Below are 26527 nucleotides of genomic sequence, written 5' to 3' on the forward strand. Positions count from 1 at the left end.
GTTTTATTTATTTTTGATACAGAGACAGAGCATGAGAGGGGGAGGGGCAGACAGAGAAGGAAACACAGAACCAGAAGCAGGCTCCAGGCTCTGAGCTAGCTGTCAGCACAGAGCCTGACACGGGGCTCGAACCCACGAACATGAGATCTGACCTGAGCCGAAGTCGGAGGCTTAACCGACTGAGCCACCCAGGCACCCCCTGTGTGCCCATTTTCAATTACAACAGATATGTTCTCATTTTTGAGAGAGAGTGAGTGGGAGGGGGGAGGGTTTGATGGGGGGGGAGAGAGAGAGAGAGAGAGAGAGAGAGAGAGAGAGAGAGAGAGAGAGAGAGAGAGAGACCTAAGCAGTCTCCATGCCCAGCACAAATCCCTGGGATCATGATCTGAATGGAAACCAAGAGTCAGACGCTCAACCGACTGAGCCACCCAGGCACCCCTAAATGTGTTATTTCTTAAGTACTTTACGTGGATTAACTCACTTAATTCTCACAATAACCTCATAAGGTAGAGATTATTACTATCCCCGTTTTACAGTGATAACACTGAAGCACAGACAGGTTTCGTAGTTTGCCCAGTCTCACACAGGGAGTTGGTGGTAGAGCCAGGATTCAAACTCAGGCCATCTGATTCCAGACCTGAATTCTCACCTCTTCTGCCAGACTGCCTGGAACATAATAGATGCACAGCACAAATGTCTTTTTTTCCGCTTCACCCCTAAAACTTACTATCCAAGATATTTAGAACTCTCATTTCTGTTCCTGGTATTGGAAAGCCCTCCTTAGGTCACCGGCATCCTCTCCCCTCATCCTGTAACCCTCCAAGGTGCTCACCCACTAAAGGGGCAAGGGCCAGTGGTGACTTCGGGGTACTTAGCCCACCTGTGATCCCCACCACCAACCCTTCTCCATCTTTGATAAAGTGTTAAGTGCAGCTTCAACACAAGCCTCAAGATCTCCTACCTTCCAACCTGATTATTGGCCATCTCCGGTAGGAGTCTGGTGTTCTGAGAATGGAATATTCCTTGTGTGATATCTGCTTCATAGCTGGGCTCACTGCCATTGCACCTGACCCCTCTGTTTTCCCCACCAGATACCTGCAGGACATAAAATCCTGAGAGTTAGGAGGGACCTTGAAAGGTCCTCTGATCCAACCCCTTGATTTTAAACACACACTATAAATTTAAAAAGTAGACTAATAAATGGTTAAAAATCCATATAATGGAGAACCAGGGGGAGGGGAAGAGGGAAAGAGAGTTGGAGAGAGAGAGGGACGCAAAACTTGAGAGACTAGAATACTGAAAACGAACTGAGGGCTGAAGGGGAAGGGGGGAAAAGAGGTGGAGGTGATGGAGGAGGGCACTTCTGGGGAAGAGCACTGGGTGTCGTATGGAAACTAATTTGACAATAAACTACTTAAAAAAAACATATACTACTTAAAAGTAAAAAATGAAAAATAAAAATATTTTCCCTTTGCTATACTCTCGTGCTGATCCCTCTCCCAAATCCAATGTTAATAAGACTACATGTCCTTTGAGAAAAATATAGTGATATACTAGTACGTATTTATAAAATTTATACATATTGAGTCATGTGATACATACTGTCCTATACCTTCTACTTAATTCATATTTGGATTTACTAATATATAATATATATTACTTAAAATTTTTTTTAATGTTTTATTTATTTTTGATACAGAGAAAGACAGAGCATGAGAGGGGGGAGGGGCAGAGAGCGAAGGAGACACAGAACCGGAAACAGGCTCCAGGTTCTGAGCTAGCTGTCAGCACAGAGCCTGACGCAGGGCTCGAACCCATGAACGTGAGATCTGACCTGAGCCGAAGCCGGAGGCTTAACCGACTGAGCCACCCAGGCCCCCAATATATATTACTTAATATTGCAGTTTGGTATCTTTTTTAGTTAACACAAACAGTTCTTCATTTTTAAAAAGAATTACATTATTTTTTTTCAAGTTTATTTATTTATTTTGAGGTGGGTAGGGGCAGAGAGAGAGGGGGAGAGAGAGAATCCCAAGCAGCCTCCATGTTGTCAGTGCAAAGCCCTACTCGGGCCTCAATTTTACAAAGTGTGAGTTCACAAATCAAGAGTTGGATGCTTAACTGAGTGAGCCACCCAGGCACCCTAAGAATTACATTCTCTAAAAAAGAATGGATACACCTTTTAATTTAATCAGGCTAGCAGTGATGGACCTTCAGGCTGTTTCCAGTTGGGGGGGGTATCAGCATGCTTTCCCCAGGGGACCTTCCTAGCAGTGGGTCAAAGGATACACGCATTTTAAACTGTAACAGTTACTGCCAAATTGCCTTCCCAAAAAGTGATGCCAGTTTACCCAAAAACAGGGCACAAGAACTAGCGGATGCATTTTGAAACTCGTGAATTGAATCTGACTCTGCTTTTGCAACACTCTGTGGACACTCGCTTTCAGTCAATAGTCTGGGGTGCTGCGAAATACTTAAAACTCACTTCAGTGTATTTTAGTTAAGCATATACTTTGGTGTAGACATGAGCATTGTGGTACTCATGAGGACTAGAAAGTCAACTAGTGATACCAACTTTTCATTTCCCAAGTGGGAATTGTGGTCAAAGCCACAGGGGACAGCTGGCTGCCTCTTTTCTTTGGTGAAGATTTTTAGGGCTGTGGCCTAACTCCTTTCAATCTGTCATCCCTCTGACCTTGAAGGTGTTGTTCCTTATTTCGGATTGGAATTGTTTCTGTTTTAATTTTACTCCTGCTATCTCTTCATTTGCTCTTTGATGAAGCTGAAGATGGTTTTGTGTGGTATGCTAGAAAGAATGTTATTTGGAATCATATTTTGGTAGTACCCCTAATTCTGCCACTATTGGCTTTGAGACTTTGGGCAAGTCACTTTTTTGAACCTCAATTTTCTTATTGGAAAAGTAATAATATTTAGTTCTTTTCAATTCAGAAATTCTGTGACTCTCTTCAGAATCCTCTACATATCCTCCATCTGTTTGAAGATAGTTATTGAGTCCTGTCTTAGCTTTATATTCTCCAGGTGATATGGTTCCATTTAAAACAAAATGGGGGGCGCCTGGGTGGCTCATTCGGTTAAGTGTCCACCTTCGGCTCAGGTCATGATCTCACTGTTTGTGGGTTTGAGCCCTGCATGGGGCTCTGTGCTGACAGCTAGCTCAGAGCCTGGAGCCTCCTTCAGAATCTGTATCTTCCTCTCTCTCTGACCCTCCCCTGCTCGCTGTCTCTCTCTCTGTCTCTCAAAAATAAATAAAACAAAACAAAACAAAATGGTTCTTCATTTTTGAGAGTGGGGGGCATGAGAGGGGGAGAGGCACAGAGAGAGGAAGACAGAGGATCCAATGGGGGCTCCATGCTGACAGCAGAGAGCCTGGTGTGGGGCTAGAACTCACAAACCTAGAGATCATGACCTGAACCTAAGTTGGACGCTCAACCAACTGGGCCACTGAGGTGCCCTGGCCCCATTTTTTTATGCTGCTTTTTTTTCCTCATAGGAATTAACTTCTAACTATTGACTTACCAGTCCTTCTCCAGATTTCCATAATCTTGTAGGAAGGGATTACCACCTTTGCTCATTGCTCTAGTAAGCACCTGACTACTACAGACTATTGAGAAAAGGTTTCTTCTGGGCCCACGAACATCACCTCTCATATACCCCAAGATCACACTGGCTTGGTCTTCTACCTAGCAGCAGCCCTAAACTTTAGTGTTTGGGGTTTACGTGCACACTAGGCTCTGCGGCAGGCTGGAGCATTAGCAGTTACAGCAGGTCTTTCCCTCCTCCTCCCCCCTCCTCACTGGTTCCTTGGTGTCCTGAATTCTTGGCCAGAAGTCACGTGCATATTGGCCTATAAATAAGGGTAGCAATACTTATAGCAGAAGGTTTTTGAAATGTCCATACAACATCATTAGTGCAGAGCTTGGTCCATTATAAGGGATCAAATCACAGGTCATTGTTCGTATCACTTTTCCCCATCATGTTCCACCCTCCTAGTCAGTATCATTATGTTCTTTGATGAAGGGATTCCTTCTTTTATTAACTCTGACCTCACTCTTCTGAATGAACTAAGATAAGATCAAAAAGTCTGAGTTCAGATTCGGCTTACATAATTCATTGAGCACCAAGTTTGTGCCAGAAGCCATGCTCATTGCCTTAAAAGTTAAAAAAAATTTTTTTAAATCCTTCTAATCCTAATACTTCGTTTTGGCAAAGGAGGAAACCAAGGTTCAGTGAGGTTAAGCGACCTGGCCAGGATCACATAGTTAAGTGGTAGTGAGGTAATACTAACAGCTTTGTTTGAGCATTTACTATATACACTGGATATTTTGTTAAGATTTTTAACATACATTATCATATTTAATTTGAATGTAATTTAAGAACCCTATGAGGTAGGTGTCATTTATAGATGAGGAGAGGTTTATGGAGGTTAAATATTTACTTGCCCAAGGTCACACAGCTAGTAAACAATGGCAATGGAATTTGAACTCAATTATTCAGTAGTTGAAAGACCTGTGGTTTTTTATCTTTTTAAATTCTTACAAAGCCCAAAAAAGATTTGCAAGTAACCATCTTGGGGGAACTTGCTTTGATGTGCAGAATGATTTGTAAATAATCCAATAGCAGTTCTAAGGAATAAGTGTTTCTAAAGACTTGGTGAGGATTAAAAGCAGCTTTCTTCCTAAGTGGTTCACACTTCTTTGGTTTAAATTGTTAATCTACCTATTTAGTAAACCTTTTTTTTTTTTTTTTTTGCCATTCCCAGTCCAGATTATCCCCAGTAATGAACTGGTTGAATCCAACTTAATGAGGAATTAGGTTCTTTGCAAGAGGCCCAGGAGTGCCTTAATTTGGCCCTGACCTGGTGCCTTTAGGGAGTCTAGTCCCAGCTCTGAGCTGGCTCCGGAACTAGGGAATACAATAGCCTCCATTTGTTGATTCCTTTAAAATGCACTAGACAACATGGTTGGCGCACTTGGCAATCCCCGCCCCCCCAGCACCCCAGCAACCCACTCAAGTGGACATTGTGTCCCCGCTTAGAGCTAAAAAAGTTGGGCCCACTGAGGCTGGTAGTTTGCTTAAGGCCACATGCAGATCAGTGTTAGAGCTGGGATGCTCTTACTGTCCCCACCAGGTCAGCTTGTCTGGCCTGGAAAAGGCAGTACTGGAAAAGCCAGCTTTTGAACAGGTCTTATCACTTTGCAGTGTGCCCCCACACACTGCCACCTCCTTTGACACTCACAGAGGAAACTGAATCTTGGCTGGGCTTATTCTGAGCTACTCAGCAGAGCCAAGATGAGAACCCGGGAACCCTGACTTCTGAGCTAGTGCTATTTTCACTTCTCTGCCATTTTCGACAGGCAGGCACCTTATCTACAGCAGGGGGAAGGTGCCTGCCTGTCGAAAATGGCAGGGAAGTGGTGGGTGGATGGGAGCCGTGGGGTAGGCGAGACATTAAGGTTCTATGACCATGACTGATAGAAGAGACCCCAGGCCCAGCGCTGGAGCAGGTCATGTAGTCTCCAGCACGCCCCTTTGATTGTCAGAAGATGGTGTGGGGTGGCTTCCACGGAGGGGCTGAAATGACGGCTGAAGGGAAATACACATGTTTCATCAACCACACTGAGCTGCTCTTCAGCCTGGGTGGGTGTAGGCTGATGAGCCTCCGCCCAGGGGCTTGCAGTCAGGTCTTCTCCCTGCAGAGTTCAAAGAGGCTTTCTCGTTGTTTGACCGGACACCGACCGGGGAGATGAAGATCACCTACGGGCAGTGTGGGGATGTGCTGCGGGCACTGGGCCAGAACCCCACCAACGCGGAGGTGCTGCGCGTCCTGGGCAAGCCCAAGCCTGAAGGTCAGTGTGGACCTTGTAGCTCACCTCCTCTGTCTGTCCCATGGCCCCTGGGGCTTTCTCTTCTCCCACTTTAACCCTTCAAGGCCAGCCCCCCTCCCCAGGCTAGGAGCTGTTCCTGTTTTCCCAGTGAAGTCAGAGCTCCTGGAGAGCAGGAGGACATTCTGTTGCTTCAGTGTCTTCCTCTGACACTCGAGGGTGCAGGGAGGCGAGGTGGGGATCTGACCATGAACCACCTGCCCGCACCCCCGCACCCAGTTGCTCTTACCCTGAAATGTCCTGTGACCACTATGAGTTGTGTCATGAATACTTTGTTTCTAATGAGTCAGAGCACTGAAGATTGCAAATTACTCATTTAATAGAAGTTAGAGCAGACTCAAGATGAGCTCAGTAATGATACCTCTTTCGCTCATTTGCATTCAGTTGGTTTTGGGGAATGAGTTTTAAAAGTGGCACAAGGAAATGTGTCCCGTTTGTGAATGTCACTTGTCATGTACGGTAGTAAGGTTAACAGGTGCTCTGACACACATGTCCTTCTGAGAGGTGTGGTAGGCGGGGCAGGCAGATCTAGCTAGAGCCCCCCGCACCGGAGGCGGTGGGGGAGGAGGGAAGGAATCTCTAGAGGCTTCCTGGGCCCCATATGGATCCTTGCCCTCTTCCTCTTGCTGGTGAAGACAGCAGTGTGGGGTGAAGGATGTGGGCAGGAAAGGGCCAGAGGACCAGCAGGCCTGCTTAGAGATTAAAAGATGTCTTGGAATTTCCATTTTTGGAGATTCCTATGATGTTATAAAAGAAAGAATTGCCAACACTTGTGGTATGGAAAAATGAAAGCTTTTAACACACTACAACATGGGAGAAGTAGGCTAGTCACAGAAGGATTGCAAATTTATAAAAATTATTGATTCAGAGTTGCTCCAGGCAATGTGGTTTAGTAATGAGACTCAGAGGAAGAATTTTGCAAAACTCTCTTTTTCATAATCCTATCAGTTTACCTCTGTAACCTGTCTGTCACATGTCACAAGTCTACCTTGTGAATGTGAGGCCTGGTTCAGTGACCCTTTGGGTCCCCTCAGATCCTACTGTGGCCACCCTCAGCTCCCCAGCCTAGCTGGCCACCAGGACGGAGAGGTCTGGGTGGGAGTCATGGCAGCTGTTCCCTTCTGCCCTGGCCCTGGCCTGGCAGAGCTGGGGCACAGCCCCCTGTGGACCCTCTGCCCCAGCACATTCTTCCCTTCCTGCCTGCAGAGATGAATGCCAAGATGCTGGACTTTGAGACGTTCCTGCCCATCCTGCAGCACATCTCCCGCAACAAGGAGCAGGGCACCTACGAGGACTTTGTGGAGGGGCTGCGTGTGTTCGACAAGGAGAGCAACGGCACTGTCATGGGCGCCGAGCTTCGCCATGTCCTTGCCACCCTGGGTATGCCAGCTGGTGGTGCCTTAGTGGGAGGGATGGAGGGGTGGGAAGTGCCCAAGTGGCACACGTTGGGGGTGGCCCAGGGCCCCTGTGTCCTGCGGATCACATCCTGGTTCAGGTCCTGTCTCCCCAGGCTCTGTAGGAACAACCTTCCCCAACTGGGTTTGCTCGGCTGGGCTTGGGAGGAGAGGAAAGCAGGTTGGCAGAACAGGCAGGGCTGAGGCCTGAGATGTGGGACCCAGGGCTTCTGTTCTTGTCATTGCCTCAGTCACTGAGGTCCTGGTCTGCTGGCCCAGTGCTGGCTGTAGGGCAGAGGGAGAGGTCTCGGAGAGTGGGAGGGCCCTAAGACCCCTTGCTCCCCTTCCAAAGCTTGGATGTCCACCTCCCAGACCTGGGGAGCCTTGGGCCTTGAGACTCGAGGGGGTGCTCGGGTTTTGCCTGTCCCTCTTCGGTCGTCTGAAACTCAGAACCTACTTCTCCGACCCCAGGAGAGAAGATGACCGAGGCTGAGGTGGAACAGCTGTTGGCTGGGCAAGAGGACGCCAATGGCTGCATCAATTACGAAGGTACCGGGTTATGCCTCACTTCCGTGGGCACCCAGGCATGCTGGGCACAGTTTGGGCTGGGCGCATCTGCAGAATAGGACAGAACAGATCCAGGGCCTGGAGGCTGTGTGCACCAGATGGGTGATGGTCAGCTCCCAATGGGTGTTCTTTTCCATCCTTGGAGTGAACAGCATTGTATAATGGAAAGAGCTCAGGGTTTGGAGATGGATCTGTGATAAGCTAGCTGTGTGACTTGGATCAAGTCACTTACCTTCTCTGAGCCTCAGTTTTCTAATCTGAACAATGGGGTGGTGCTGGTACCTTTCTCAAGATTGTGGGGATCAGCAGAGACAATGTAGCTCATTTTGTCCATGTCCGAGTGTCAGCTGAGAAGACACAGGTAGAGAGGGTCTGTCTCTTCCTCCAGCTGTTCCCCATCAACCCCAAATAAGAGAGAAGAGTCATAGTCTGGGGAAAGGATGGTGGGAAGGTTGGAAATCTGGCAGTATACAGGAGAGGAAGAGGTCCCAGGGGCTGGGAGGTGCCAAGTGCGTGACTGATTTCTGTCTTCTTTTCCAGCCTTTGTCAAACACATCATGTCTGGGTGAAGCAGACCCCTCCAGGGTGAGTGTGGCCTCTCCCTCCTGGTCCCTTCTGGGATCTGCCAGGGGCTCCCAAACACCACCACATGCTCTGGAGCTTTTTTGTCCCAACCCAACCCCATAGGGGGAAACCAGGGTCGGGGGGTCACAATGGGAAAGCAGCCTGGTCTGCCTACCTCTGCTCTCTGTGCTCCTGCCTCCTGCCCTTGCTCCCTTCCAGCCTGGCCATGCGTTCTCCCTGGTCTCTGCACCCTATCTTGACCCTCATCAGTAGGACCTTATGGCCTGTCTTAGGGTCTCTCAAGGCAGGACCACTCCCTTAGGCCTGGGCCTCCTGTACAGGCTCCTGCATGTGAGACAGCCAGGTCCTGGGGAGAGGAGAGAGTGCTCCTGGCCGGTGCTCTGAACTCTGTTCCTACTCCCTCCCTCCCCTGCGCTCCCCTGGGCTGAGGCCTATCTTGATTGGGGTGTGGGGTTTGTGATAAGGTGCTGGGGTTCATCTAGCACTTTCTTTCAGGTGCCTGGCCCTTGGCCTTAGCCTTTCTGGGACGAGTTAAGCAAGAGGCCCAGAGTGACTGAGCTGGAGCTGGGCTCCTGGACTTAACCGCTATCCCACAGCCCCAAGGACTCCCTGTAAATAAACAGATGGGGCGAGCCTGGGCCAAATTATCTGATTCTAACTGGTCTCTGAATTGTTTTTTTAAAAGTAATTAATTGAGGTGTGTGTATGTGTGTGTATGTGTGTGTGTGTGTGTGTGTGTGTGTGTGTGTGTGAGAGAGAGAGAGAGAGAGAGAGAGCGAGAGCGAGAGAGAGAGAGATGAGTTTTCATGCATATTCCTCAGACAAATGAGTAGTATCTGGCATCTGGGAGACAAAATACATATAATATAAAATTTCCATGTTAACCATTTTTAGTGTATAGGTCTACAGTGTTAAGTATATTCGCATTGTTGTGTAACCAATCTCCAGAACCTTTTCATCTTACAAAACTGAAAATTCTATATTCATGAACACTAGCTCTCATTTTCCTCTCCCCTGAGCCCCTGGTGATCATCATCCTACTTTCTATGTCCATCAATTTGACTGCTTTAGATATCTCATGGAAGTGGAATCATACAGTATTTGTCTTTTTGCATCTGGCTTGTTTCACTCAGCATAATGTCCTCAAGGTTCATTCGTGATGTAGCCTATGTGGGAATTTCCTTGTTTTTTAATGATGAATAGCATTCCACTGCGTGTATGTAACCACATTTTGTGTATGGTCCTTGTTTCTTGACATGGCCCCCTGTAAGTGCCTCTTTCCCTGAGTACAAAGACCCTGGTACCCGATTCAGCCCTGCTTATCCTGGACATCCCCCTGACTCGCTGCTCAACCCTGGGCTCCATACCCAGGACTCCAGCTCAGGGCCCTGGAAAGTGTCAGGGTCAGAGGGATCACAGACCTCCGCCTGGGAGGGCAGGGGAGAAGTGAAGGGCAAGTGGGAAAAGGAGAGAGATGAGAAAACCAGGATTGGGAAGGAGATGGAGGATGTGATGAAGTTAAAGACAACACACCCAAGAGCAGAAACACATATATGGGAGCTCCAGGGCCCAGTTACCCTTGTATGGGGGTCCTTTAACCCTGAGAACTCCCCAGAGTGGATCAGATTCTCCTCACAGCCTTTCTGCTGCCCTGCTGGGGCAGCCAGCCACAGAACTTTGTGGAACATCTAGAAATCCAGCCATTGTTGAGATTCCATGAGCCCAAATGGGAAGATTGTTGTGGGAAGCGGAGAACCACAGTCCAAATTCACCCTTCTCAGAATTTACAGTCTGGCTGGGAGGAGGAGACCAAGGCCCATGTATAGGCCTTATTCTTTGAAGAGGGCTCCCGCTTTGGGAGCAAACTGGTTGAATCATAAAACCATAGATCTTTATGTAGTTGTGAGAGGGGTCGTTGACTCCAGTGGTTTTTAAACTGTTTTAGCTCTAAAGCCTTTTGCTCAAACTAACTTCTATTCTACGGGGAAGCCAATCATGAAGCTGATGGGAACTGAGCTCTCTGGCCGAGACGGTGGGCTGGATTCCAGCTTCTTGGAGTCTCTAATTGGGCTCCTTGGAGCACAACCAGAAGACCACTTATTGAGCCAGACCTAATTCTAAAAATACAAGAAATGGATCGTTAGAGGTGAAGTGACTTATCCAAGGTCACAGCTAATGAAAGTTGAGTCCGCTTTCCCAGAATCCCATGTTTTCCCCATTTCCAACACCAACCTGCCTTTGAAATTTTTTCCAAGTTAGGCTCTTGGGAGTCTTCACTCTTGCTTGCTCTCTACTGTTCTGACTGCTCTTTTTTGACTTTACTTATTTCTCTTTTTTAAAAAATCACCATCCCCAACTTGAAATCTGACATTCGTCTTCCATGTCAGAGCCTCATCAGATTTTTTCCCTCCTTTTCCTCATGAAGTGTTTATTGTTCACTATATGCATTTATAAGGAATTGGGGCTAAAACTCCCAATGATTACAAAACTGAAAGTGTTTTCCCTGCCAAAGTAGCATATGGCCCAGTTCAGCAATGGCAGAAGCATCCAGGGACTAACCAGGAAATGATTGCCAAATAGGTCACAGCAGCAGGGTGACTTCATCCTTGTAACTTGTAGTGTCGTTGCAAGGGGCCTGTAAGAAGAGGAACCAGAAGGAAGTGAGGTGTGACAGGGAAGATTTTCCCTGGGAGATGGGCTCAAAGTGAGACCTAAAGGTAAAGATGCCCCAAGGCTGGTGCTCAGCCCCAGAAAGAAAGAAGGTCTTGAACAGGGATTACCAACTCCTTCAATAGATACGGGGTGCCTGATGTGTGGATGGCACTGGTTTAGGTCTTGGGGATTCACTGTACGGCCATGGACCCTGCTCTCATGGAGCCTACAGTCTAAGGAGAAGACAGACATTAAATGGCTGTAATTATGTGCCAGAGAACAGCTAACATTCTTGGAACACAGTATCAGTTATGGTTATATTCATCTGTGAGTTACAAAGACCAAAAGTGGTTTAAAAGAAACAAAAGTTCCTCTTTCCCTCCCATTGAAGTCCAGAGGTTGGCAGTCCAGAGCTGGGATGGCAGCCATTCTGCACAAAGTCCTCGGCACCCAGGCTCCTTTTATCATGTGACCTCTGTTCATGGTCTAAGATGGCTGCTCTGGCTCCGCTACCACTGCTACTAGAGGAGGAGGAGTTCTGGAAGCATCTCCTACTCAGTGAGCCTCCTCTGGTACCAGCACGACCTCTGTGGTATTGGGCCTGCACATGCGAAGACAGAAGAAACTCCTGTCCTTCTCGTCACCCCTTCCCTCCAGAGCTTCCCTCTGGCCTGGCGCGCCCGTCAGGCTCAGCACTTACCCCCTCTGGAAGAGGTGTGGGTGAAAGGTGACCTATTTCCAAGCTTTGCTTTGGACTGACTTCCAGGATTTCAAACCACAACTCAGGCTGTGTCTTCACCGGCTCGGGCTGCTGTGACAAAATACCACAGACCATGGGTACTTACACAACAATCAATGTATGTCTCACAGTTCTGGGAGCTGGAAGTCTGAGGTCAGGGTGCCAGCCTGCTTCGGTTGGTGAAGACTCTTTTCCTGTCTTCCTGTTGTATTCCCAGAGAGGAGAAAAAGTGGAGAGAGGAGAGGGAGAGAGGAAGAAAGACAGAATATAATCCATTTTGAGGACTCTACAATTGTGACTTTGCCCAAACATGATTATCAAAGGCCCCACCTCCAAACGCCTTCACATTGCTGGTGGGGAGCTGGGGCTTCAACATATGAATTTAAGGAATTCAATTTGGGAACTGAATTTGGAAACATAATTCAGTTCTATAGTAGACTATGTATAAGAATAGGACTGAGCCCACTCTGGTCCCTTCCACCACCCTGAGGGGTAGCCGACTGTGGACCTAAGAAGGTAGCCCTTCAGGAGGTTGAATGATGGTTGGGGGAAGGGGGAAGGGCCATCCCAGATCCTGTGCTGGTGGGTGGCAGGCTCTAGCCTGGAGCCAGCAATGATGCGATCCGGATGGGATGATGGGCAGTTATGGTCCTTGTGGAAAGACAAGGCGACTGAATGTGCCCGTAAGCCAGGCTTCCTGTCTCCCAGAGACTGGGACAGTAAACACAGACCCTGGGCCGCTTCCTCATCACCCCAAACCCTGCAGACAGATGCCGCAGACGAGGCTTCCTGCTCCAGCTCAGAGAGGATGGGTAGCTTCATTGAAAGTTCCCACTGGCACGGGGGATGAACCAAGGCAGGACTCAGGCAGCTCTAGGGAAGGCTCCTTCTTACACTCTCCCTGCTCTGCCCCTTCCTCACCTCTCATCTAAAGGTCATTGTGTGCGCCCTGGCTCCTGAGCCTAGAGCCGGTCCTGCCCCCTGGAGACAAAATGGGGAAAGCAGTCACTAGAGCTAAGGTAAATATGGATTGGGGTCTGCTGAGGCCGAAGGCAGATTTCAGAGAGATGATAATAAAGAGCATTATCAACTCAGAGAACACCTACTATGTGCTGGGTGCTGTGCTAAGCACTTCACATCACTTTTTCTCATAGCAACCTGGGAGATAAGTCATTATCCCCATTTAAGATTTTTAAGACATGACAGAATAATAACAACAAACTCCACCCTTTAGTCTCTTAATTCCCCCCTCCAGGCGAAGGCTGTATCATGGTATATTAATATTCCTAGAACACCATTTTCATGAAGTTGCTTCCTCAATTAGGACTTACAAAACCTCCCCAAAAGCTACTGGTCATTCCCGAACGTTTCTGTCAGTTTCTCCCTTTATTTGGCTCTACTCTCCTAAGGACACCGCTTGCTGTAGCCAGCTGACCTCTTTCCCTTCCCTTGCTCCCCCATTCTGTTTCCTCCTTCTCCTTCTCTCCCTCCTTGCCCCCACGTCTCCTTGATCCATCTCATTCCTCCCTCCTGATGTGTGCTCTTCTTTCTGCACAAATGATTCCCACCCTTCAAGACCCAAGTCAGGCTGCTCCCCACCCCCGTCCTTTCCTCATGGCCAGAGGTCTCTGCTAATTATCGATGGCCACAATTTAGTCTCCTTAACACAGCTGCCAAGTTGGAACCAAAGATATCAGCGCTAGAGAAGGCCCTGGAGACTTCTAGTGGAGTGTAATCACCTGAGAGCAGCATTTGGCATAGTGCCGTCACGTGTTTGGGTGGCGTCCTCTAAACCTTGGGTTACTAGGGCTTTCAGGTGGAAGGTGTGTTGGTGGAGACGGCTGGTGGTGCAATATCGACCTCACACCGCTAGATGGCAGGATTGCAGCGGCGTGCTTCCGCGGGACGCCCAGGTGTGTGATCACACAGATGGACCCCAGAAGCAGAGGCTGGGCTAGAAGGGACCTTAAGAAGTCACTCAGTCCATCACTATGCCTTCAGGAAAATGGGGGTTTTATTCACTTTCAGAGACTCGCAACTATTAGTTGCTTCAGTAATCCCACAAATTTTGCAATAAGGGGTCAAAGAGAGGACATTACTCTGGACACGTCCAGTCGGCTCCTAAATCACATCCGTGCTCGTCTTCAGTTCCACAGGTTGCAAAATGAGGAGGATGATTAGCTCATCGTTAATCCCTTCCAGCTCTCTGATACAGATCATTTAGAACTTGACAAACTTCTTGTTATTTCGTTTTTGTCCATTTGCTCTCTTTTCATTGCTGTTGTGCATATATATCTAGAACCTTCGGTGGTAAAAAGCATTCATTCACTCAGAAGAACTATGGGGTGTCCAATAGTAGGTGCTTTGGGAGATTAAAACAAAACAAAGTCACTCATGGTCTTCCACTCCATGAGTTTGCACTCTACTGTAGGACAAACAACCTGAATGTGAAAAGTTAAACTATGTTAAAAGACAAAATAGAAGAAAGGACACCAGGCAGTATAAGTCTCTGGACCAAGGGAGAGGGCTGGGATCCTGCAGAGCATTGGGAGCTCAGAGGAGATGTAGTCAGGGAGGGTTTCACCGAAGAGGTGTGGCAAGCTTGGATCTCCACCAACTAGAACCAGAGTCTCTGTCTTTTAGGATTTGGTAAAAAGAAATAAGGAAGAATAAAAGGGGAGAGAGAGAGAGAAAGAACTGGAGAATGAGATGAGAGGCAAGGAGAAAGGAAGAGAGATAGAGGATGGAAGGTTGAGCAGGGCTGTACTCTGGAGTGATGTGTGCCAAATTCAGAGGTAGAGAAGAGATTAAAAATCTAAAGGTAAGAGGGAAAGTACTTTCTTTTCTCCCCTAACCTTGTAGAACCACAGAATTATAGACTTCCAGGTTGGGAAGAGACCTCTCGTTCAAACTCTTCCATCCAAGCCTTGGAACATGACTACCCACAGTTCACTTGAATACTTACTGTGACACAGGACTCACTACCTCTTAAAGTAACCCATTCCATTTGAGAACAACTCTGATATTCTTCTTAGTAAGAATCTGATATTTACACTTCTGAGATTTGTATCAACTGGGTCTGGACTTGCTTTCCAAAACAACCCGGAAAAGATGTAAGAACATTCCTCATGACAGAAGTTGGCATTTCTTTCCTCAGCTGAGGGGCCTGCTGGCAGGTGCTTGTTCCAGGCCAAGATCCTTGAATTCATTTAACGTCGCCAGTTGCTATCTATCTTGTTCTTTCTGGGGCTCTGTTCTCTCTTAGCAATGTACTTGCACACTTCAATTTTTTTAATGTTTATTTATTTTTGAGAGAGAGAGAGAAAGAGACACAGAGCATGAGCAGGGGAGGGGCAGAGAGAGAGGGAGACACAGAATCTGAAGCAGGCTCCAGGCTCTGAGCTGTCAGCACAGGGCCCAATGTGGGGCTGGAACCCACAAACTGTGAGATTGTGACTTGAGCAGAAATTGGGCGCTTAACCGACTGAGCCACCCAGGTGCCCTACTTGCACACTTTAGAGTCTGGAAATGGATCTTTTGGACAGAAAAGATGGAACTGAGGTCAAAATTGCCAGCACAGAGGACTGTACCCTCTTGTTCTTTTTTTCTCTGAACATATGTACCTCATATTTTTATTAATCCTAACATTAAAAAACTTTCACCTCATTTAGTACTTAAGACTTCTTGGCCTTGTTCCTCACAGACCTATGCCCCAAGTTTATGTTCACAGTCAACCCTCGGCTGCCCCTCCTTTATGGATAAGAACCCTCAGAGCTCCCTTTCCTCAGCTCCATCAGCCTCTTTGGGGCCCCTTCCCCCACCTATTGCCTTATTTGTTTGCGATTTGCTTTTGAATACCATCCATCTTGCTAGTGCTAGAGATTTTTAACTGTAAAAGTCCCTTGTGGGCATGTTTTTCCAAGAAGATTTATACTTTTCATCATATTTTCAAAGGGGTCACAGACCCAAAAAAAGGTTGAGAACCGTTGTTTCAGAGCCTTCGTGGGATTCTGTTTATCTTTTCCATGAATGTTTTGGCGTTGCCTCTGGTGTGGTCAGCGTTCCTTCCAGGCTACCATGGCTTCTAAGATAGCTCACCCACTTCTCAAAGGACTCTCTTCACTTCTGCCTCTCTCCCAGATCTCCCTGAGTCACATTTAGGTTTAAAGAGGCAATTCCACTTCCTCTATGGCCCCACTTTCAGGAACTATGTGTTCCTACCAAGCTGGATCTTTCTGGGTGTGCACCCTCCACCCCCACCCCTGAGCTGGAGCTCACTGAATTTCTACCGTCACTTCTCTCTTTCCTAATCACATTCGGTGGCATCCTCCGGGCTTCTGTTCTCAAACAGTGGGTTCCCTGTGGATGTGAATCTTCTGTACTCTGGAGTGATGTGTGCCAAATTCAGAGGCAGAGAAGCCTTGGTGGTCAGCATTCTCATGCCTACTCTCCTAGCAGTTTCATTTTTCTTAGACAGAATCCATTGTCAAATGGAGATGAATCCCATCTCATAAGTTTTTGGTCATCCCCAAGAGAGTATGTGCATTTTCTACAAGAACTTAGTCATTCTGTGTTTATATACATCTTCTATGGTGCATCTGACAACTAAAGGCCACAGTCAGTGTAGGGACAGGGGCTTGGGGGTGTCTGTGTCTCAGGTTTCCCTGTGGGCATATGAGACTTTGTTCCTAGCACCTGAAGACTGGAAACAGCACATGTGGCTGGGCTGGTCTCTTCAAAGGAGATTTAAAAGGTAGCCACCTGAGCTCTACTACCCTTTCTCCCATTCTGTCTCCGCCCACACTCACTCTCTGAACTCAGCTCCTCTGTGCCTCCATGTTATGGAGAAGCCAGAGCCAAACATCCGGTGTTGACAGCACAGTCACCAGTTGGATTGTGAAGAGTTCCACAAACATTGACCTAGTGCATATTATTGCTGGTACTGCAACTTTTCATTTGCCTTAGAATTTCGTGTTTGTGATAGTTTGCCAGTGTCTAATCTCTTATAAAGAAAAAGCTGGCATTGTGCCGGGACTTTGGGGTTTAGGAAATTGAATAGAATCTGATCCTTGCCCTCGAGGAATATCAAGACTGATAGGTAAGCTAAGATGTGTTTTGTGCACAAACATGAAAATACCAAGCAGAAGGCAAAGGCTTGTAAGATTGATACTGGCAAAGAAGTGGGGGAACTTGAAAGGGAGAAGCAGGCTTATTTCCAGTCAGGAGATCACAGAAGGCTCTCTGGAGGAGTTGGAGCTGGTGTTGAAAGTATAGAGGCTGGGGGTGATTTTGATCCACACTCAGAAGCGGTAGAGCAGTGGTTAAGAGTAGAGTCTCAAGGGGGTGCTTGGGTGGCTCACTCAGTTGAATGTCCGACTTCAGCTCAGGTCATAGTCTCACGGTTTGTGAGTTCGAGTCCCCGCATCAAGCTTGTTGCTCTCAGCGCAGAGCCTGCTTTGGACCTCTATCTCCCTCTCTCTCTCTCCGCCCCTCCCCTGCTCATGCTCTCTCTTTAAAAAATGAATAAACATTAAAAAAGAGAGAGAGTATAGTCTCAGGGTCACAATGGGTCTATGCTTAGGAGCTGTGTGATCTCCAGCAAGTTTCTCAACCTCTCTGAGGCTCAGTTTCCCCATCTCCAAAATGGATATAATAGTAGTACTGACTTCATTTGGTTATTAGGAGATGAATTAGGGAATTAACACATGTCAGGCACTTAAAACAGTGTCACATTGTAAGGACTCAGAAACTATTAGCTCTAGAGGGGAGAAGAATATTCTAGGAAGAGGGAACAACTCTAGCAAAAGAAGGAAAATGAAAGAAGTATTCTTTAAAAAAAATTTAATTCCAGTGTAGTTACCATATGGTGTTATATTAGTTTCAGGTGTACAAGGTAATGATTCAACAATTCTGTATATCACCCAGTGCTCATCATGGCAAGTGCACTCAAGAATTGTTATTTTCCTGGAAAACTCTCCAAAATAACAGAAATACTTTGCAAACAAATGGAGAAGAAATAATGTTCATTATAACAGCAACTGTCTTTACTGCATTCCTGCCCTGTGCTAATGCTCTTCTGTACTTTGCATGCAATGTTCATTTACTGTTTTTTTAATTAAAATTTTTTTTTAAATATTTATTTTTGAGAGAGAGAGAGAGGCAGAGAGAGACAGAGACACAGAATCGAAAGCAGGCTCCAGGCTCTGAGCTGTCAGCACAGAGCCCGACATGGGGCTCGAACTCACAAGCAGTGAGATCATGACCTGAGCCGTAATTGGACATTTAACCAACTGAACCACCTAGGTGCCCCCTCCTTTTTTTACAAAAAGTTTTAATTATTAATTTTTGAGACAGAGAGAGAGAATATGAGTAGGGGAGGGGCAGAAAGAGGGAAGGAGGGAATCCCAAGCAGGCTCTGTGCTGTCTGCAGAGACCCTGTCACGGGACTCGATCTCACAAACCATGAGTTCATTACCTGAGCCAAAATCAAGAGTTGGACGCTTAACTGACTGAGCCACTCAGGTGCCTCATTTGTTTTTCAGTTATTACTCCTGGGGCAGATGTGATTATCCCCATTCTAAAATGAGGAAACTGAGGTTAATAGAGGCTAAGCCTCACAAGGGCACTTAGTGAGAGAACAGAAGCTTCAGGAATCAGATCCCCATCCATTTGCTGCCTACGCATGGGTTGAGTTTCCAGCTATAGTCCCCCTGCCTTCCTTGGATCCTCCTCCCCATCCCTGAGTCCCTCACCCCATAGCTGTGTGTATACAAGCCTGCCAGCAGGTTAAAACCAACCAACCAACCAACCAACCAACCAACCAACCAGCCAGTGGCTATGAACTCCAAAATACTGAAGTGATTTGGAGTAAAGAAGTGACCAGAGACCCTTCCCAGGGAGCAGACTTCAAAGGTACAGTTGAGTGCTACTCCCGGCTCCAGTTGAGAAAGTGAGATGAGGGGACACCTCCCCAGTGACCCTGTCCTGCTGGCCTTTCTTTGTAGCATCTGGGGCATCTGAGCTGAGTCTTGAGGGTTGCTGGGTGGGGGAGATGGAACAGGAAGAGAGTAAGTATTCCAGGGCAGAGTGGGGGAGGCGGTGAGTCACTGGTGTGATAAGATTTGCCGCTTGGGTGGATAGGTTACTAAATTTCTTTTTTCCTGCAGGTTTAGACTTGTTAGGAGTAGTCTTTTTTTTTTTTTAATTTTTAATGTTTATTTATATTTTGAGCGAGCAAACGAGAGAGAGAGAGATAAAGTGTGAGTTGGGGGAGGGTCAGAGAGAGAGGAAGACACAGAATCCGAAGCAGGCTCCAGGCTCTGAGCTGTCAGCAGAGTCCGAAGCGGGGCTCGAACACACGAGCTGTGAGATCATGACCTGAGCCGAAGTCAGACGCTCAACTGACTGAGCCACCCAGGTGCCCCAGGAGTGGTTTTGATACACAATCACTCCAGCATTTTTTATTTGCTTTTTTTTTTTCTATCTCGATAAAAAATACAATTAAAAATTGCCACAGATCGGGCTGGGACTTACGGCTTAGAACCCTCGTGGCTTATTTCTTGAAACTTTGGCAATTTTATCATGTGTGTGTCCTCCATCTGCTGCCACACTCCAATTAGTGTTTGAGGGACTTTGAAAGTTCTGTCCCCATGCCTGAAAGGGCACCCGTGATCCCTCCCAGAGTGTCCCAAATTATCAACCACTTTTGTGGGGAGTAGGCATTGAAGGGTCCTGGATGTGGCTTGTTAATTGAATGTTTGGGCTCAGAAGTTGGAATGTCAGGTTTTGAAGCTGAGGACTATGGTTTAACAATGAGTGACTTTGGGCAAGTGACTGTTCCTTTCTGTACTTTATTGTCCTCATCTGAAAAATGCGGATGAAAACAATACTCATCTCATTAAGGGGTTCTGTGAGGGTTTTACAAGGTAACATGTATGAAGCATTTAGCACAGTGGCTGTGACATAATAAGCCCTCAACAGGGGCACCTGGGTGGCTCAGCCGTCCAACTTCAGCTCAGGTCATGATTTCACAGTTGGTGGGTTCAAGCCCTGTGTCAGGCTCTGTGCTGACAGCTCAGAGCCTGGAACCTCCTTCGGGTTCTGTGTCTCCCTCTCTGTCTGCCCCACCCCTGCTCACGCTCTGTCTGTCTCTCTCTCAAAAATAAATAAACATTAAAAAAAATTTTTTTTTAAATAAGCCCTCAGTAAATGTTGGCTATGAAGTTGTTACCACTCTGTCATCTTAGCTTATTCAGTGGATTGCCCAGTAAGAATTCTGAAGCAGTAGGAAACATCGCATTCTGGAAATCTCCAGAAAGAACAAGGCATTCATTAAAGTAGGATGGTCTCAGTTGAAGATTATATGACATACAAATTCCTCTGAGCATTTGGGGGAGAGGGTGAGGGTATAGAGCTCCTAGGGAAGGACCAAAGAAACAGGATCAGGAGGACAGATGAATGGCAGTGGGAGAACCTAGCTAGGGATGGGAAATTCGGCCCTTGGGGTGGTCACAGGTGTGAGCCCCTGAGGGGAGGAGAATGGAGCGAGAGGGGTGGAGAGTAGAGTGGGGGGAGGGAGGGCCAGAGAGGTCATGCTGCCCTCTTGCTGGGGGCCTGGGAGAAAGTGAAGGAGGCATGGCTCTCCCCCTCCACACCTTCCTCAGTTCCTCAGGCCTCCTGGCTTCCAGGTCAGGGCCCAGGACCACAAGTCTTACGGAGCTGGAAACAGCCAGAGCCATGGGGAAGTGAGCCATACTGCCGCTCACGCTCCCAGATCACAGTCTTTGTCATCCTTTCAGGGAAAGTCTGAATCCCAGAGGCCCTCTGTTTGGCCCAGACCTTGGTCTAGTGCCCAGGTTTTTCCGGTGTGGCTACTGTATCTCAGAAGTCAGCCGGGCATGGCTGAGACCTTCTTATAATAGTCAAGACAGGAAGTGGTCAGGACCTGGAAATAGAGCAGCTGTAGGGGGGTGGGAAGGAAGGGGGAAGGTTTTTCTGGGAAAAAAGGCGTTGTGTACCTTGATGGACCATAATTCCCTGGAGTAGACTTCCTGAGTTTGACGTAGACTGCAGAGACCCTACAGTTTTTGTGGACTTCCCAATTTTATCTCAGAAATGGGCAGTATGAAAATATCTTATTCCAATAGGAATTTCTCTTGTTAACATAGCAACACCCACCTGAAATGTCTGGGGGTGTCTGCCATCCTATACCCACACTTATAGTGAGTGAGACAATGGGTTGTAGAATCAGATCAACCTGTTTTTCTTTTTTTTTTTTTTTAATTTTTTAATGTTTTTGATACAGAGAGGGACAGAGCATGAGAGGGGGAGGAGCAGAGAGAGAAGGAGACACAGAACGGGAAGCAGGCTTCAGGCTCTGAGCTAGCTGTCAGCACAGAGCCTGATGCAGGGCTCGAACCCACGAATGTGAGATCTGACCTAAGCCAAAGTCGGAGGCTTAACCAACTGAGCCACCCAGGCACCCAGATCAATCCGTTTTTCAATCCAGCTTTGCTACCTTCTACCTGGTGCCTTGAGCTAAGTCCTCCATCTCTGACTCTCCCTTTTTTCACTGGTAAGGTCAGGCTTCCCACGCCTATCTCGTGCTGACAAAGTAAAAATTCTTAGTATAATTTTGTGTATAATAATCACAAAAATAAATGGCAGCTAAAATACTACTACTACTACTACTACTACTACTACTACCACTAGTTGCCTCTTTATCCATCCAAGCTTCACTTTCTGCCTCTGTAAAAGAAGTTATTATGAGGATTAAGGAAGATAATCAATATTTGTAAAGAAGGAGGCATATAAACAAAAGAAGGGTATGTATGCAACATACCATTATATATATGCCAAAGATCAACCACAGATTGGTATGGGGCAGGGAACGTGACCTAGGAGTTGGTACAAGACGGTCAGTTTGACCAGCAACAACCGACCTGCAGCCTATAATGTCCTCCCACTTTAATCTGGCCAACACTGCCCTGGGGCCTAGCCATAGGAGCAAAAAAGAAGCCGTGGGTGTCTTGACCCATAGGCAGAATCTAGGGATTTTGACCTAGAACGCAGCAGAGATGAGTTGATCCTAAGGTGGAAAAACTAGCTCATATGTATTGAATACTTACTACATGCTAGCATGACTGTGCTAATGGACTTTTGTTCATTTTTCCCCCCCTCCCATTTTGCAGACGGAGGCCTAGGGAAGTTAAGTAACTTGCCCCAGGTTACTAACAAATGGTGGAGCTAGGATTTGAATCCTGGCCACCGGACTATTGTGAGTTCAATTCTTACATTACTCTCTCTCAAGAAGGCGAGCAAGGAGAGCCTAAAAGGGCTAAGACAAGTGTCTGGAGCCCAGCTACAAGCTTGTATTCACTGGAGCAGAATCTCAAAGACCGGAGATTTTAGGAAGATGCCAAAAGAGGAATTTGGGGCCAGAAGCCAAGCAGCAGCCCTGTTTCAGAACAAGGCATTACCCTGGCTTCAGGGCTGGGTGGGGAAAGGGCCTGGGTTGGTTTCAGATGGAGTGTAAGCAGTTATGCGATGCTTTCGTGGGCACAGAGCGCGAATCCAGTCTTGGCCAGGTGCCCCTTGCATGCTAAGCTGGGATGGAAAGTCCTTGGGCTCTCACTTTTTTTTTTTTTTCTCAGCAGAGATAGTGCTGGTTCACGAGAGGATGCATTCCAAGACAGAAATTGATTGTCTTGGGCCCAACTGGACTCGAGCCCCAGGAGGGCCTGGTGTCCTTTGCTACCGTATCTTGAGAAGGACCTGGACATAGCAGGTACTTAATATGTGCTAGTGAATGAATGTAAAATACCAATGCTGAGCTCCTCTCCTCCCAGCCACCTGGATAAAATCTAGGAGTACTTTCTTAGAGAGCTCCCGGGAGCCTAGAAATTCCAAGTTATACCATTTTTAGTCACTGTGGACTCTTAAAAGCCCATTTTACTTGAAGCCAAAGGAACAGTTAGGTCATCCTTTTCTCAATGGACAGAAGAGGCTCTGCCAGATGTGTAGGAGGAGAAGATTCTGAGCCAATAAGCTGTTCCACACTTAGTCTCCTTAACTACAGAAATGGACTTGCCTTGAGACATCTACAGTAACTCCACAAATAGTAACAATAATAATTACATATTCCTCTGTGCTTTTCGGATTCCAAAGCACTTTCATATCCTTGGTCTCACAGAACCTCCTAATGATGTGTGTGTGTTGAGGGGTGGGTGTTAGAAGTAGAGTGGGATTGGTGGTGAAGGAAAGGGCAGGGGCCAGATGGTTATTTTTTACAGATACAGGAAATGAGTAGAGAGAAGACTTGGACTTTCTCAAGATCACAGAATTAGTAAGAGGTAGGGGAAGGGCCTTAATCCAAAGGCTTTTGACTCTCAGTACAAATGGGAAGTAAAGCATGACTTTTAAGGCAAGAGGTCTAGGAAATGGCCACAACCTGGTTCCTCCAACGTATGGTGGGGGACAATGAGGAACTGAACAGTGTTAGACCTTTCCCTCCTGAAGAGAGTCACCGAGAGTGACACGCAGGACACAAAGGGAGATGGTGTATGGGTTTATTCTAGTTCGGCCCAATGGCGCCCCCTGGGTGTTGGCAAGTCCTCAGGAGAGAGCGCCGCCGTGCGGAAGCTCAGGGGTTATATAGGCTATAGCAAAGAGAAAAAGTTACCACTGAGGTAACCAATCATAGTTTACAGCATTACATGGGGTTTAATCACATTCTGACACACAAACATAAGATTTTGTAGAGACCTATCAATTTTAGAGTTCTTTGTCTCAGGAGAAATTTGAAGTGACCAATCACAGGTCCGAAGGGGAGGCGAAGCAGGTGCACAGAGGCAAGAACTTTGTGGTTAAAGGGTGGGATCTAGCAACAGCATCTTAGAAAACAAGTTAACCTTTAAGGTATAATTTATGGGTTACATCTTAGGACTCCCAGAGCTCAATTTTCCCAACCCTTGATTGTTCAAGCAGAAGGGCTGGAGAGTGAAACAATGGTTGGTAATTTTTCATTAGGGTCAGCTTGACCCAAGGAGGGTCTTTCAACAGGAATGGGGCTTCGGCAGTGGGGCAGGTAAGTGACGAGAGCACAGGGGAAGGATCTCTGGTTTGGTGTCAGCCCACCTGTGGCCAGGCCAGGGGCCAGAGAACGTAAGTTTTGCCTCTCAAATGGATCTTAGAGAAGATCTTCTACATGTCATGGGTTGAACACTCCTCCCCTCTACCCACTGGCATTTGGGAAAACCACAGAATGGACATTCAGTGTCCAGCATCATTGCTCAATTAATATTTTATTATTTACTTAACATTTTTAACATTTAGTTTTGAGAGACAGTTAGACAGAGAGGTTGCGGGGGGAGGGGGGGTACACAATCCGAAGCAGGCTCCATGCTCTGAGCTGTCAGCGCAGTCTCATGTGGCGATCGAACTCACAAACTGTGAGATCATGACCTGAGCTGAAGTTGGACGCTTAACTGACTGAGCCACCCAGGCGTCCTAAAATTTTTAAATGAGAGAGAAGGGGCAACTCTTCCTTATTGTAGAACTCCAATTTATAGTGGTGGAAGGAAAAAAGGAAGTGGGAATCACTATTAATCAAACACCGTGTAACTGATAGCATTCAAGAACTATTAATAGGTGCTAAAATTAGTGAAAGTATGAAGAAAAACGGTAATTTATATTGAAGTGTCTTTCCGCAAAATATTTATTAATTACAAGGAGGAAAGTAGTAACTTTATAGTGAGGAAGTCTGGCAGACACCACCTGAGCCATGTGACCAAGGTTAACATTAAAAGGAACAAGACACACTGACTGTCAGCATGTACCTCCTGATATGACGTGTCCACGAGCACATCATTATTGTGGTATTCTTTCTAGAATGCCTCAATACAATCATGAGAAAACATCAGACAGACCCAAACTGGGGGACATAACCATAAAATCACTGGCCTAATAATTGACACGAAAGTGTCAAGGTGAGGAAAGAAATAGACTGAGAACATGTCACATTGGATCCTAGACTGGAAAAAGGACATTTGGACGAAGATTGGCAAAATCCAAATACTGTATCCAGATAGATTAGTTAATACTACTGTGTCTATGTTATTTTTCCTGCATCTGATAATTATGAGTTGATAACATAAGATGTTAACAGAGGAAACTGGGTGAAGGATAAGAGAGAAGCCTACAGTATTTTGCAATCTTTCTGTAAGTGTAAATGATTTCAAAACAAACAGAGGGAAAAGACAGGGGAACAAGAACATTAGAGGTGGCAGACTTCTCATCAGAAACAGTGGAGGCCAGAAAACAGTAGTACATCTCTAAAGGACAACAAAAACCACCTCCCCCACCGCTGTCGAGGTAGAAATCTAGACCTAAGAAATACTGCAAACGAGGGGAAAGCAAATGAAAATTGAGCATATTTGTTGCCAGAAAACCTTCGCTGCAAGGTTTGTTCAAGGAAGTTTTTCAGGCTGAAGGGGCTGGGGCTGGGGACAGCAGGTGTGTTGAGCCCGTGCCCACCTTGTGTTGGTGCCAACAGAGCCAGGCTGAGGAGACACCTGGGTGATTGGGACATTGGTCACAATTGCGGGAATTGAGCAAATAAATAAATATGTAGGCAGACATGTGACGAGGCCGTGTGATCGGGATTTTGTGCCAGGGCAATGACAACATTGTTAACATGGCTTAGAGACTCTTCCCCAGCTGAACAAGGTATGAGCAGCTGGAGTGCCAAGGTCAGGGTCAGGAAGCCCAGCTACCCTTTGTGCCCTGGCTCCTCCGCTGTCCCCTTCAACTTGCTAGTGACATTTCTGCTCATGCGTGCCTCTCTTTTGCTGTGTCCTAATGTTTAGGAGGTCTGAGGAGGAAGTGCCCACCTCTGCAGAGGGTGGGGCTGGAGGAAGGGACCCAGACAAGACTATGCGGAAGAGATTACATCGGGGATGTTTTGAAAGATAAGTGTACTTTTCCAGGTGGAAAATTTAGGAAGGTCAGTCAGATGGAAAACCATGCGGTGTTTGAGAATGCCCAAGTTATCTTCCCGCGCTAGGGTGGGAGATGAGTCTGGAAAGCTGAGTCAAGGCCAGTTTTCAGGCATCTTGTGTGTCTCAAGAGACAGTTTAGGGAAGCCCAGGGGCAGCTTGAAAGCCCTTAGGGGAGCCCAGGAGCTGGAGAGACTTTCATATCCTCTTTGATGCGGCAGGTCTGATTTTTACGTCATTAGAGCTACCAGCCCCAGCTCCCACGGTCTGCTGCTCACAACCGTGGCATTTTGCTCCTCTGAGCTGCCTGAGGTTTCTGGTCTGGGGAAGACCGGGAGACCCAGAGGAAGGATTGGGGGGCAGGCAGAGAGTGGGAAGGAGGCCTTGGAGGAAAATAAGATAAAGCTGCAAAGCCTGTGAGTTTGCGTTTGGAGGAAGTGTATTGACCGTGTCCTGAAACGTTGATCAATCACTACGTGCAAGCCAAGTATTTGTAGAGAGAGGCCCTTTATGGACATCATAGCTTACACAAGCTTGTGATACCATCTTATCAAGAGGCTTTGCGGAAAAACAAAGTAATCCAAGGTGGTGGTGGTGGTGGGGGGATGGAAATAGTGAATAAGGACGGACTAAACTGGCGCTTGGCACAGAGGAAGCGTTCAAAAGAGTTGTCAAATAAATCAAAGTGTGCAC

At 46.9% G+C, this 26527-nt stretch overlaps 1 protein-coding gene across 4 annotated transcripts in view; it reads left to right on the forward strand.

Moving 5' to 3' along the window:
* MYL4 (myosin light chain 4) overlaps positions 1 to 9107 on the forward strand; it is a 28929-nt gene extending 19822 nt beyond the window's left edge. For all 4 annotated transcript variants that reach the window (XM_029928028.1, XM_029928029.1, XM_029928027.1 and 1 more), the window contains 5 exons: positions 5718 to 5867; positions 7110 to 7283; positions 7769 to 7846; positions 8405 to 8449; positions 8945 to 9107. In XM_029928028.1, the coding sequence (XP_029783888.1) occupies positions 5718 to 5867; positions 7110 to 7283; positions 7769 to 7846; positions 8405 to 8433 (431 nt within the window). In that variant the 3' untranslated portion in view covers positions 8434 to 8449; positions 8945 to 9107. The remainder of the gene's footprint in view (positions 1 to 5717; positions 5868 to 7109; positions 7284 to 7768; positions 7847 to 8404; positions 8450 to 8944) is intronic.
* Positions 9108 to 26527: the final 17420 nt, after the last annotated feature.

This window comes from Suricata suricatta, chromosome 17 (assembly GCF_006229205.1).
Source record: "Suricata suricatta isolate VVHF042 chromosome 17, meerkat_22Aug2017_6uvM2_HiC, whole genome shotgun sequence".
Taxonomy (NCBI): Eukaryota; Metazoa; Chordata; class Mammalia; order Carnivora; family Herpestidae; genus Suricata; species Suricata suricatta.